The sequence below is a fragment of the Pristis pectinata genome, chromosome X (assembly GCF_009764475.1).
Source record: "Pristis pectinata isolate sPriPec2 chromosome X, sPriPec2.1.pri, whole genome shotgun sequence".
Taxonomy (NCBI): domain Eukaryota; kingdom Metazoa; phylum Chordata; class Chondrichthyes; order Rhinopristiformes; family Pristidae; genus Pristis; species Pristis pectinata.
In genome coordinates, this window is record NC_067450.1 from 3,933,536 (window position 1) to 3,948,706 (window position 15,171).

At 38.8% G+C, this 15,171-nt stretch overlaps 1 protein-coding gene across 1 annotated transcript in view; it reads left to right on the plus strand.

Annotated features, from left to right (window-relative positions):
• spats2 (spermatogenesis associated serine rich 2) overlaps window positions 1–15,171 on the plus strand; it is a 94,394-nt gene that overhangs the window by 53,613 nt on the left and 25,610 nt on the right. The window contains exons 7-8 of the mRNA XM_052009601.1: window positions 816–1,025; window positions 9,317–9,452. Of these exons, the coding sequence (XP_051865561.1) occupies window positions 816–1,025; window positions 9,317–9,452 (346 nt within the window). The remainder of the gene's footprint in view (window positions 1–815; window positions 1,026–9,316; window positions 9,453–15,171) is intronic.

A 15,171-nucleotide genomic window follows, 5' to 3' on the forward strand; every position in this document is an offset into this window, starting at 1 on the left:
AGCATACTCACTCGCTCAGTCATGGTCGGTGAGTCTGGCTGCCGGCCGTTCTTCCCGTGCCTGCTCACTCTCCCGTCGCAGCTATTTCTGTCATAGTCTCCCATACACTGGTGTTCGTTTCCGATTTATGAACAGTTTGGGTTACAAATGGAACCCCGTCATAACCTGGAGGCTGCCTGTACAAGTTGTTTAAAAAAAAACAAATGCCAACAGTGAAATTAATGCACTAAAACAGCTTTTGTAAATCATTTGTAAAGACTTTGCTCATTTGTTACAATGCAACTTACTATCATCTAATATAGTGTATATTCCAGGCTAATTATTTTTGATACTTTATGGACAAGGAGGGCTCTCTGAATGTGTAGTCTTAACTGTTGTGTCTACTTCATATTGGTGCCTTCATAAGTTTTCTCCTTTCTATTAAGGGGAAAAAAAGGGCTTGCTTATTTGTGCATTACTCCTGTACATATTGATTTCCTTTTGATCAGATCATTTAGACTAAAATCTATCTTAGTTACTTAAAATCAGGTAAATCTTTATCAGGTAAATCAGATTTACTTTATCAGGTAAATCTTTGAAGAAGATAGCTTCCTTGCTTAAAAAGTCAAAATGTTTGCTATAACCTGTATTGAAATTACTAAAATCTTTCTTTTGTGAGTTTTCTATTTATATCTATGATTTATAACCTAATGCTGAGAGGGAGTCAAAATACTAAATATGATTTTATCTTGAAATTAGAAATGTTTGACTTGGGGAAATGTATGTTTCTGTCTGCAACATTCCCGCTGACAATTCCCTTAACCAATATTTTTCAGAATCTGCAATAGAAGATGAAAAGTGTAAAGCAGAATCAAAGTTCCAACCTAATCAACAGTCCCATCGTTCCCATTCTTCTAGAATACAGCAACAAAGAAATGCAACCAAGTCCAGATCACGAGCTTCTTCGGGATCACAGTCCTCTGCCTCCCTTTGCTTAGCCCTACCAGACGATGGTGCATTTGTTTCACCTAAAAATAAAAAATTAGGTAAGGGGTATTTGTAAGGTGCTTTGTATGAATTTAAAATACTTAAATTTTGATTTGTTCAACTATTTAAGGACCAATTTGGGGGAAAAAATGTTGGTCGCATCTAGGTGTCCGGTCATTGTTGGGTGTGGTATATCAACAAATGCATGAGGAAAATTACTGGGTAGGGAGTTTGCTAAAATAAAATAACATGGAATGTACATCAGAGAAATGGTGCATTCAGCGCCACCAGTCCTTATCTATGTTTATGCTCTATTTAAGCCCTTTTCCATCCATTCTCTGTAATACTTCTCTCTCATGCTTATTTAGTTTACCCTTAAATATGTCTTTCCCTCAACTATGTCATAGTAGTCAGTTCTGTATTCTTGCCACTCTGTGTATTTGTTTCCTTGGTGACTATCATATTGGTGGTCCCCTGGTTTTCTTCCCCGCCAAATGCAAACACTTTGCCCATCTTTTCAAAGCACATTATCTTGGAGACTTTTATTGGGACGTCTTTCTAAGGTTCTTTTCTCAATATGTCTCATGAAGAAGATTGAATTTTTCAAGGACGTAACCAGAAGATCGATAGGAGTAGTATATTTGACCATGTGGATTTCAGTAAGACATTTAACAATGTCCTACATGGCAAGCTGGTCAAAAAATGTCAAAGCCCATGGAATACATGGGAGAGGCAAACTAGATCCAAACTTACAAGAAGCAAAGGGAATGGTTGATGCGCATTTTTATGTCTGGAAGCCTGTCACCAGTGGAGTTCTACAGGGCTCAGTATTTGGTCCCTTGCTTTCTGTAAAATGTGTAAATGATTAAGACCCAGATGTAGGGGGTGTGATCAAGAAGTTTGCAGGTGATAGAGATTGGCTGTGTGATTGACAGCGCGGAGGAAAGCTTTCAGACTGCAGGGAAATGTAGATGGACTGGTCACAGCAGCAGCAAAATGCCAAATAATCCAGAGGGATGTGAGGGAAATCATTTGAGGAGGTGCAATATTCATTGAAATCAAAGAAGTATAGCAATACAACATGGGTTACTACAGAAAACGGACATTTCTGACTTGTGGAGAAATCGGCTTCCAGGTGGTTCTCAGGGGCGGAACCCTTGCATACCCTGGGGACTGCTTGTATATCCCTTGGGTATGGAGTCCAAAGCTGTGCATGATGCTCCAGATGTGATCTCACCAGGGCCTTGTATAACTGCAGTAAGACATCCTTGCTCCTGTAGACAGATTCTTTTGTAGTGAAGGCTGACATACCATTTGCTGCCTGAACTGCTTATTACACCTGCATGTTGGTTTTCAGTGAAAGTTGTAATTGCAGTGGAGAGGGTACAGAGAGGATTCATGAAGATCTTTCCAGGACTGGAAAGGTGGAGGTAGAGGAAAGATTGGATAAACTAAAATTGTTTTTTTTTTGTGTGTGGGGGGTGGTGGAACAAAGGAGGTTGTGTGGAGATTTAATGGAAATGTAGTGTATAAAATTAATGTTTGGGGCGGGGGGGGGGTGGGGGCAAGATAAAAGAGGGACCAGTTTCCCTTGGTAGAAGAGTCAAAAACCTGAGGATATAGATTTAAAATAATTGGTAAAGGGTTAGAGGGGAGATGAGGAAAATCACCCAGGCAGAGTGGGGGGGTCTTGGAACTCTCTGTCCGAGAGATGGTAGAGGCAGAAACTCTCATCACATTTATACGGTTCTTGGATTTGCATTTGAGCTGTGATCTGAGGCCTGTGGAACTAGCTCCACTTCAGTTAACACAGATGTGATGGGCTGAATGGCCTCCTGTGTAAATTTTTGATGATTCTGTGACTGTTGTAAACTAACGTAATAAGCATCCAAGATTTTCAGAAGAGTGTTATCAAGCCAGGCTGATGACAAAAATCTTGGTGAAAGAGAGAGGGTTTCAGGAACATCCTAAAGGAGAACAGAGACGTGAAGAGTTTAGGCAGGGAATTCCAGAGCTTAGCAATGTGGAAGTTGAGGGCATGGCTGCCAGTGGTGGAGTGAATAAAGTCAGATGATCAAGGCCAGAATTGGAGGAGATCGATATCTTGAAAGAATCTATGGCTGGAGGAAGTTACAGAGATAGGGGAGGGGTAAAGTCGTGAAAGGATTTGAAAATAAAGAATGAGGATCAAGGTATTGCTTAACCAGGAGTCACAGTAGGTAAGAAAGCAGAGGGATGATGAGTGAGTGGGACTTGGTGCAGTTTGGGGCATGAGAACAGAGTTTTGGATGACCTCAAGTTTAGGGAAGAGTGAGGAGATCCATCCTTTTCATCCTTCCCTGGTGGGTTTAACCTCTGTTTTGATGTCAATCTTTTTTGCGCCTTTTATTTTCTTCTCCTGACCTTGTACTCCTAAAACAGTCCAGTTTTGTCAAGAGCATTGAAAGAACTAACGCAGTTACACTCTGATCAACAAGTGAGACATATTACCCAAATAATGGCTAGCTATGTATAAATAGCAGCATGCTGAGAGCAACTTTATCTTGGGTGGAGTTCAACATATAACTCAAGTATTGTGAGAAGCCTTGGGTTGTGTTGTGTGTTGGATTCGCGCAAGATCTGAAGGTGCAATTGCAGCGTCTGTTTTGTTTGTGCTACTTGTGCTCTGGCACTATCTCCCTTTTTAACCATGAGATATGCAAGAGTACCTTAACATGACACATCCTCGGAATATTTTTATATAACCCTTTCATAACTGAATTTGAGGCTTTTGCTTTATTTATTTCCTTGTATCTCTGCTTTAATGCCATGACTGAAAACAGGAATACATCATCTACCATCACAGGTAGAATTGTGTTATTTCATGAGAACGTATTACCTCTTTGTGCTCCATTTCTATATTGCCATATAGTTGTACTCAATCTTTTGGAATTTTAAGAACATCCCAGTTTTGCCACTTTTGTCAGCGTCGAGCACTTCCAGATCAGATTAGTTATACTTGGCTGTAGGTTAAATGTCCCTTTTGTTTGATACAAGGTGTATTAACTAACCCCAGGAGACCCCACATTTGAACCAATGTTAAGTATCCTTAGCAAGTTGGCTTTCCTACCTTTTGAGGACTTTTTTTTAGTCTGTGGAGTATTTTTGCTTTGAACCTAGATCCACTGTAAACTGGTTTGAGACCATCCATGTCTGTTCTCTTAGAATTCTGAAGGCGAGTATTAGCCCTGTGTGCAGTCTTCTGACAAATTCCTTGCCATCATCCTGAGATTTATTTGGGTTCTTCTGTGATGTTGTATACCAAAACTACCCATGGTATGTATCTTGTAAACAAATATGGTGAATCACAGCTTGATGTTCAGTTTGTATGTCAAATGAATTTCAGATACACTTCCAGGTTTCTGCACAGAGGTTGAAATTGATTAGCTATTTTCAAGCTGGTATTTAAACAATAGGCTATGTTAATATTAGAAACACAAATAGTTGTTTGGGAATCTACAAATTTACGTAAAGTTAATGTGCTAAGAATTGTGACTTCCCCAATTAGAGTTGGTATCTGGTTAACTTTTCCAAAGTTAGCTAAATGCCCAACAGCCTTATTTGGCAAGAAAATGTGGATAAAGCTTCATATCTTTGTTAGTTTCTCCTGTGGTACGAACTTATGAAAATCTTTCCCAGTTTGCACTAAATGGGTTAACCAAAGGACTAAAGGTCTGTGCTGCGATCATGGTGACGTGCATATTAGCAATTGTAGTCGTGTTTGCACATTGATCACAATAATTACTCAGAAAACAAACTGCCTTCCCAATTTAGGACTCATTCCAATGTTTAACAACAAATGGGATTAGTAATCAAGCTCCCCTTCATATACTAGCGTGTACAATGTCCCAATTTACAAAGGAACCATTCATAGAAAATTTGAAAGGTTGATCCTCAAACAAAATAAAAATATAATGCATTAATTTTGAATAATTGTGAGAATGCAGCCAGAAGTAAATTTTCATTTCATTTGGTCTATTCCAAGAAATCAACTTTGCTCTAAATATCAATGTAGGGTGTTCATTCTGTCCATCAGAATCAATATCCAGATTTCAAATGCTGCCAAACAATTCCATCTGAAACTGACATTTCCTTGACATTGTAAAGGACATCATCAAGGATGATCTACCCTCAGGAATCGAAATCGTCTACAGAACAGATGGCAGACTTTTCAATCTTGCCCGTCTCAAGTCCAAAAACAAGACATCCACGAGTTCCCTCATCGAATTCCAATACGCAGACGACAACTGTGTTGCAGCTCTCTCAGAAAACCACCTACAACAGATTCTGACTGCCTTCAACCGTGCATACACGAAACTTGGACTTACCATCGATTCCAAGAAGACTCAGATCATCTACCAACTGAGACAAATCAGATAGAACCATCAATCCAACTTGGTGAAACAACCCTGGAAAATGTGGACCACTTCCCATATCTTGGAAGTTACCTCTCCTCCAATATCGACCTTAATGATGAGATCCAACATCGTCTTAAATGCGCTGGAACAGCTTTTGGACGTCTCCGAACAAGAGTCTTTCATGATCGTGACATCCGAACAGGCACTAAAATGTTAGTGTACAAAGCAGTGGTGATCCCAACACTCCTGTATGCATCAGAAACTTAGACAACATACTGATGACATCTGAAGGCACTTGAAAAGTTCCATCAACGCTGTCTTCGAAATATCTTAAATATCAGTTGGGAAGATAGAAGAACCAACGTCAGTGTGCTAAATGAAGCAAAAACAAGAAGCATTGAAGCCTACGTTATCAAGAATCAACTAAGATGGAGCGGTCATGTTGTTCAGATGAAAGACGAACGTCTGCCGAAACAAATCTTCTACTCCCAACTTAAAGTAGGCAAACATAAAAGAGGCGGACAACAGAAGAGATTCAAAGACGTCTTAAAAGCCAACATGAAGAAATGTAACATCGACATCAGCAATTGGGAAACCAATGCCGAGGACAAGAAACTCTGGCAAACCATCATCCGAGAAGGAACAGCAACTTTCAAAGCCGACAGATGTGCAGAATTAGAGGAAAAGAGAAGAAAATGGAAAGAGGCAGCGACAACCAAAGCCCGATCTGCCATCTGGAACCACCTGTCCTGAATGCGGAAGAACTTTCAGAGCCAAGATTGGACTCATAAGCCGCTTGAGAGCCCATAAATAGATCAACGGAATGAAGACCCTCATCCTCATCCTCGAGGGATAGCCACGATGACGACGAATGATTCCAAAGCCAAGGAACTGTGCATGGTATCCAGGTTTTGTAAGGTGTGAAATTGCCAGGTTTATTATTTGAAATTACTGGAACATTAAGCTGCTGGCTAAGTTTATGTAACCAGGGCTATCATATTTGTATCACACAGGACTATGAATTTTGTAAAGTATAGGGTGCAGGTCCCCATTCGTGTCATATATTTCGTGATATATCAGTGGCTTTTCATCTTAGCCTGCCACTGCTAAAGAGAACTGTACAGCTATTTTTTTTTTTAAAAACCAAAGTAAAAGTACCCCTGTACTTTGGAAATAACTATTTCTGTTGGATAAATTTGAGGTGTAGCACCATCTTTGGGTTATTTGTACTTCTGTATAAAGGTCTAATTTGTAAAATCATTCATCAAGTTGAAATCTCCATCTTAATTGTTGAAAGAAAATGACAGGGATAAAGGACATATTTTCTGAGTTCACCACTGAAAAAGAAATGCATGGCAATCCATCTCATAAGCAAATAAACAAGGAAAAGTTGGGAATTGACGGTCGTCATTGTGTGTCATTCCTGTCAAAGCCACAGCAAAAGTTTTTTTCCCATCGCATTCGACAAGAGAAAATGTAACTCAGACTGGTCATATTTTGCCTGATGTTTGCAAAGTGGTACAGTCTACTTTAATTGAATTTGTGCAAATAAAAAACACCTGTGGTGTTGTTAAAATTGTTTCTTGGATAATTCAGTTTTTTGAGAGGAGAGGGGCTGACTGAATTAACAGCAACCAGAAAAAGTTTGATTTGTACTGCCCTTCAGCTATGTTGCAGCAGCAACAATAAATTGAGCAAAATGATTTGTTTTTGATTGATTGCTGCTTTATTCATTCAGGAACAAGACTGTGATCACATTCTTTTGTGTAGTCCAGTTAGTCTCAATGTGTAAATTATTTTGCTGAACATTTAATTAGTGAATTTATTGAAACCCACTCTTTTCAAATACGAACTTCAAAATTTTCTTTGTGCCCACGGCTTATTCACAAGCTGTTGATCAGCTGTTACCATGATTGGCAAATGCTGGATGGAAGAATCCGTTTGTCAGATTTGTTCACGTGTCCAGATCCTGGTGAACCTGTGCATTCAGATGTACACCAATCGGTTATTGTCGGAACTAGAGAGGATACATCTTGTTTGTATTCAAGTTAAGATTTAAATCTGCATGTTTAATCAGTGTTCTGGTTAATTCTTTAGCAAATAACTAAAGATGTTCAATATTTAGCTTTAATGTTTGAACACCAAGGTTCTACACACCTTTAATGTTCCATGAGTTCCATATTTACCCATTGGTGGAATGCTATAGCTCTTACTGTTGGATTCAATACAATGTAATGTCATGCAGACCAGTGGATTTAACACAGGTGGCATACTCCATGCTAGAATCTACCCTCTACAACATTGAAGAAATCTGGCCAGGTTGTGACTCCTTTGCATGACTACAGCTGATTATGACCCGAGTTTGTTTCAGGAATGCAAAGTACTGTGACTGCATCTTATTTTGTGGAAAACCAGAAAATCCATAATGGATTTCTAAACTGAAGCTTCATCCACAGCTGCCCTTGATAATGGATCCAGACGGTATCTTCCCCTGGACATCCCCTTATTTGTAAGTGTTTGCCTGCAAATTCAATCATGATTTCTAAACCAAGATCATTGCAACGTTCATTTAGTTTTGTCAACTTTGCATAGACATGACTAATTGTTCCTCTCCTCCATCCCACACCTTCACCATCTGCCCCCACAAATTTAATTCTCTTTGGTACTGTTTCCCAAAGGCTTTTCTCTCAATAATTATTTGATTGAGACTTTAGACATCTTTTGTTATTTCCACTTACAATCTGTTGTGCTACCTAACACACAATTGCATTTATCTAATGACCAGTGTTATATCACAGCTTCCGACCCACAGAGAATCTTGTAATCTGTTTATTTTATAGAACTGGTTCATGCTGCTTGCCAGATCTTATGGTATCAGGGCAGGGCCAACTTCACAGTTGTCTTTTGGGATTTGATTTAATTTTTGTCTTTGTGTCTGTTATTCCTTGCTCAAACAAATTTGCAGTGGGGGAAGAAAAACTCTGATTTGTACAGCCAGTCAAATCAACTTTTTAAAATAAAATCCTGTGCTCTTCCAGTAGTATGTGTTAAGCAAACGCATCCTTGGTGCAGAACTGAAGAATTGGTGCACCATCAGAAATTCTGTCTTTTGGATGAAAGGTTAAATCAAGGCCCCAAATGTAAAAGACGCATGCTACAATTTAAAGATCAAGAGGGGAATTCTCCATATACTGACCAATATCCCTCTACCAGCATCACAAAAACAAATTCACATTACTGTTTGTGGAAACTTGCTGTGTGTGAATTCTTTGCCAGAATCATCGATCTACATAATTTAAAGTTCCTCATTTGTTGCAACAAGCTTTGGAATGCTCTTAGGTTGTGAAAAGCACTACAGAGATGCAGGTTTGTTCTTAGTGATGTTATATTTTGCAGGTGAAAGATTATCACAATTAACACACAAGTGCAAAGGGAAATTGATGGATGATAATCCCCCCCCCCCCAAATTGTGAAACCCTTTTTGAGATGTTTTGTTCCATTGTTAACCGGAATGGAAAAGCGTTGGATCTGTGTTTTCACTTGAGGTTGAAATGTATGTCTTTTACTAATATAATAGTTGTAGTGTGGTATGCTGGAGAGGATTATAAAAGAGCCTCTCAACCTGTGCAACTGATGGTGAGGGATGTAGTTTTATTGTGAGATCAATTATGTGTGATAATGTTTTGGTACTTCTCACTGCATCATAATCACAACTGTAAGCTTATGGGAAGAGTTTCAATATAAGTATCACACCATTTCTGCTGTGTTGATTGTGTGGTTTTTAAGTTCTTATATCCCCACCCCTCCGCATTTGATGGTGTATTGATAGAAGCAGAAATACTCAGAAGGATTGAGGAGTTCTAGCATTTTTGTGTTTACTCTGTATTCTCTGAATCTGAAGTACTTTATTTATTTAAATTGTTAAAATTCACTTTTCTTTTTGTTTTCTCTAGGCACTAATATAGAAAAGTCAGCAAAAGACTTGCAGCGATGCACTGTGTCCCTAGCCAGATATCGGGCAGTTATTAAAGAGGAAATAGATGTTTCTATAAAGAAGATGAAGGTGGCGTTTGCTGAAATACAGAACTGGTAGGTCAATTAGTGAAACTACATGACTTTTGCCATGAGTTGTTAGGCTGCAGCATCTTAAAGGCATGAAAGTGAAAGATCATCACAATTAACACAAGTGCAAAGGGAAATTGATGGATGATAATCCCCCAAATTGTGAAATCCTTTTTGAGATGTTTTGTTCTATTGTTAACCGGAATGGAAAAGCGTTGGATCCGTGTTTTCATTTAAAGGTCAGTGAACAGGTTCTTTGCTAAATCCGAGTCATGTTCTCATTTGGCAAGGTGAAGGGATCCTCATCTGAGAATGTGTTTAAATAATATTTATGAGTAGGCTTCACAACAGCCATTGAGGTAAACTCTGCATTCTGCTGACATGTAATTTGGACCTCTGGTGTTCCCAATACTAGCTCGGGGTTGCTAAAATAGTCCAGTTATGAATTACTACTAATGCATTAGATTTGTTAGTATATTTGATGTTTTTTTTTAATTAGCTCAGTGAAACATTTCGTGCTTTTGGATCTACTTTTTATGAAGGACCTTCTGATATCAGTATTAGGTGCCTTTGTGCTTTTGTAGACTCCAGCTTGGAATAACCTCACAAGCTGCCCAAAACAAGATAATTGACTACTGAGCAGTATCTGGACATTTGAGTGTAATATCATAACCATTGTATGAAAGGCAATGTGAATAAATGTAAAGATCTTGATTTCCTTAGGTCCTTGCAGCATACATCCTTGATGTGCGTCTGTGTTTAATTATATCCTGTTGATCAGACCACACCTTTAATAAATACAAGAACTTTTACAACAAGTGTAAACAAAATGACACTTATGGAGCACTTTAAGAAACTACCTTTCCTAAACTTCCGAAGCCTATGATCCTGTCTAGTTTAATTTTAGTTTATCAGCACCACCCTTTCATTTTTTTTTCCCAATCAATATCTTTTTGAGACATTCAAGACCATAAGACTACACTTGACTACACCTACTGCCATGTAGCACTGCCTAGCCTGTCATTTAAAATGATGATAGAAGGTCAGTGGACCCTCCCCCACCAGGTGAATCTGCCAGCCACAAGATATTATCAAAGGCAGAATGCGCTGCTACTTCAGAGGCATGCTATGAAGCCATATCACAATCCAACCTTCAAACAGGTTGAGTAACACTGGATATTGCTTCTCTCACTCTTTTAAGAGAAATTATTCAGATGTGGGAGTCACTGAATCTAACACTGGTCTTAGATCTGGGCTACGTTTCCCAGATAAAACCTAAGATTTGGCCTAGTACACCCAGTTTCTTTGAGAGCCCCATGAGACTATAGGTTGAAAACCTTACAGAAATCAATGGACGTTGCCTGAAGAACAGGAATCATAAAACATAATAAGTGCCGTGCTGGAAAATAAACTTCTGTGGCCTATATATGTGGTGGGGTTATTTGCAACTAATCATTGACTTCAGAAATTCAACAAATTGCCTTTTTATGGTCATTCAGGATGCAGTAAGATTATAAACTGTAGTGTGATAGCTTGAGTGAATCATACAGGGGATAAACCGAGTGTGGCCCAGAAGTGAAATATTACCCTCAAACTTATCCCTTTTATGTAAATTAGCAAAGTTTTGGTGTCTCAACAGTTATGGTGGGATCTTTGTGAAAATCAACTGTATTTGTCCTGATTTGTTATGGATTCAGTTTAAAATTTATATAATTGTAAGTGGAAGGGATTAGCTATTTTTAAGTTTGCCGTGAACCTTGATCTATATTTTGCTCTGCACAAGTGACTGCATTTAGGCCATTGGGTGCTACTTTTATTCTCTAATGTTGCAACAGTCACTTAAAGGATTATTATCTCTGTGCTAACATTCCATTGGTTTGTTGTACTGGTTATGAGTCACCCCAGAGTTCTTAGCTATTTGGGAGGCGCAGTGATACAACTAGAAGAATTGCTGCCTCGCAGCTCCAGTCACCTGGGTTCAATCCTGACCTCTGCTGTCTGTGTGAAGTTTGCACGTTCTTCCTGTGACCCTGCGGAGTTCCTCCAGGTGTTCTGGTTTCCTTGCACACCCCAAAGTCAGCTGGTTGCAAGATTAATTGGTTACTGTAAACTACCCCCTGGCGAAGGTGGGTGGGGAGTTAAGTATGAGGGAGAATGGGTAATAGGGAATAAGTGGGGGAATGAGATTAATGGGATTACTCTGAGAGTCGGCATAAACTGTGGGCCATATGGCCACCTCCTGTGTCATGTGGAAAAATGAAAACTATGAAGTTATATTCTACAGAACAAAAACATTCTGGAGTACTTTATGTTTCTAGGACAAAAATGGTAATAATAATCCACACTACTGTAACAAATTAAGTGCCAACATTCAGTCGTTAAATCTCCCACAAAAATTGAAATCTTCATCTTTTTTTAATCAAATATAAAAGTGGCAGAGATAGATTCAGGTGTCATTCTTGGAACATTTTCCAAACTCAATGTTATTGTAGCTTCTCCTACCATTCGGGTTTGTTTGCTTTGTTGTATTAGTCTTCAAGATACCTGTAATTTGTGGCTGTTTGCCAAGCAACAACTTGATTCAAACAGCCTGTTCCTCAAATATCATGTGATTTACATCAAAACGAAACTTAAATCCAATTGAAGGGCGGGCCCCACACTGGATATACTGTTTGACATTTTGAGACCAAATGTCTTGGTGAACTTTCATACTGCAGCTTCACTGAGTTTTATGGAGCATTGAGATTCAGTTTTTGGTCTCCCCGGGGAGAGGAGTGTTCGTTTTGTAATCAAGCTGCTCCACTCCCAGTAGGCATGGACTCAATGATGTTGACAGATGTCTGGAAGCTAATCATCTGCCTTGTTCCAGGAGTTGCCAAATCTGAGGAAGTCAGAAGGGCAACAATAAAAGTAAAATGTGTATCCTGTAAAATGTCCTATTGGTACACTTAACATTTTTCAGTTTTTCTTGCACAGAATGCTTTCCTTTAATATGATACATTGTCAGAATAAATTTTTGTGCTTTGTGGAAAGAGAAATGAGAGCAGAAAAATGACTTGAGTAGAAATAAAGATTGTTTGCAGACGTACAGGGTAAATGCCAAGGAGCTGTTGGATAAACTGTTTATCTAGTCAGCAATTGACCAAGTAGTGCACTAGTTTCCTCTTCAATAAGAGCAGTCAAAATAAAAGAATGAGTTGGCCATTTGGTCCTTTATGTCTACTCTACCATTTGACTTATGGCTAATCATTTACCTCAGCTCCACTTTCCTGCACTAACTCCATATTCCTCGATTCCCTAAAAATCTATCCATCAACTGAGCCTCTATGGTCCTCTTGGGTAGAGAATACCAACGATTCATTGCAATCTGGGTGAAAAAATTTCTCCTAGTCTGTGCTGACTGGCTGAACCCTTATTTTGAGGCTGTGACCCCCTTGTTCCAGACACCCGAGTTCATCAGTTTGACCAAATATTCACTTACCTGGAGAATGTAACTTTGTGCTCAGAAACTCTTATCATAAGAAAATATTCTGTCGTTTTTGAATTCAACCCTCACCCTTCTCCATACTGACCTCCAGCCACTACAGTAATTGGATTTGTATTTCTCTGTAACATACTGCACAAATTACTAATGCTTCCTTACATGCCACCTGTATAATTACATAGACAGTTCTCTCTTCCTTCATCTGGATAATTGATGTACATGGTGAAAATCTGTAAGTTCTGGTACAGATTCCACTGTTCACAACTTTTTGCCAATCCCTACCATCTACTACTTCCTAACCAACATGTCACAAAGGTTCCTGTAATCACACTAATTTATGATTATAATATATTATGCAGAGACTAATCAGATAACTTCGGGAAACCCTCGAGACAGCATCCATAGACCCACCATTACCTATCATTCTAATGACATTCTCAAAGAAAAACCAACTGGTTAAGTCCACCAATGACAAATCCAGTCAAGTCTTACTATTTTCTTCATTTTTTTTAATCATTAAATTCCTTCCGTTTTGGATTCTCTGTGCCCACTGGTATTTTCCCCTCTTCCTTGTATATAAGCAAGTACTTGTTTGATGTCAACTGTTTTCATGTTGTATATTAGTCCGGTGACACATTACTGAACAATTATGAAAACCAAATTTAATTTGGTTAGTTATTTCTATTTGTGATTTGATTTACTCATATATTCAGTTACCAAAACAATTGATTGTCTTCCCACAGGTTCAGTAAATAAACTTGCTGTAAATTTAAATAGTTTAACAGCTCAGTTTGATGGTTTCAATTTCCATTTAGAATGTACAATAGGCATGTCATTTCCTGACTGTTTCTTCCTTGAAAAATAGTTTAATGTTTAAACTCCCTTGAAGCTGTACCTTGCCTTAGACCAAACAATCATCCAGAAGGAATATGCAATTTTCCTGTAATCAACTGCATTTTATCTGTCAGTCTCTATCAATAACACCACAAATTGCCTTCTGTGATTAGATTACACCCTTTAAATTGCTCCCTCTAATCCACTTTACTGCAGTATCTTTAACCATCAATTAAACACAAATGAAGGAAATTTAAATGAAATCGTATATTAAAATCTAGAACACTGACAAAACAGTCATTTAGTGGAGTTCTGTCAATACAGTTAGAAGCCATTTTATCCACTTAACAGAAGAACTATGATATCTATAGGATTAAAGAAATCGTTTCGCTGGTGTTTCAGTAGTCTTCCCTTTTGTACATAGTTATGCAATGAAAAATGTCTAAACCAGCCAGCTCACTATTGACTTTGATTTTTATCCCTTAGTATTAATATTTAAATGATGGACACTTTTTCATCTTGCAGTTTGTTATCTTTTCTTTTTCATTGAATTGTAACATAATGGCTCTGGTAATCCATTAGGTACACTCACCAAGGCGGCAATTGTGCAGTAGACCCAAGTCAACTGCTGGACAGTAGAAGCCTAGTGGGATAGATAAGATTTATTTATTAGTCACATGTACATCGAAACACAGTGAAATGCATTTTTGTGTAGTGTTCTGCAGGCAGCCCGCAAGTGTCGCCACATTCTGGGTGCCAACGTAGCATGCCCGCAACTTCCTAACCCGTACGTCTTTGGAATGTGGGAGGAAACCAGACCCCCCGGAGAAAACCCACGCAGACACGCGGGGACAACATACAAACTCCTTACAGACAGCGGCCAGAATTGAACCCGGGTCGTTGGCGCTGGACTAGCGTTAATATAGTAGGTTGTAGAGCCTGAAAGAAAGTCATCTTGATGGCAAGTGACTTTAACGGATCTGCATTCCTGCATATGCATGTTAAACGTTCAATGAACTTTTTTTAAAAAAAACAATCGGTTGTGCTGTGTGATTTTTTTTTTGTGTGAAATTAATGATTTTTTTTTATCATGTATATTTGAAGAGTCAGTTAGTCCACATCTGGCTGAATAAAATAACAGGGTGTTCTCTCCCCACCCCTCTCCCATTGCTAAGTATTGTTTTCTGACATGGAAGAGTCATACAGCACAGAAACAGGCCATTCAGCTCACCCCTTCTCTATGCCTGACCACCAAGTACCTATCTATACTTGCCTCATTTACCAGCATTTGGTCTGTAGCCTTCCATGCCTTGGTGATTCAAGTACTCGTCTAGACACTTAAATCTTGCCACCTCCACCACCCCCTCGAAGTGTGTTCCAGATTGCAACTACCTCTGGGTAGGGGGAGAAATGTTTCCTTGTATTCCA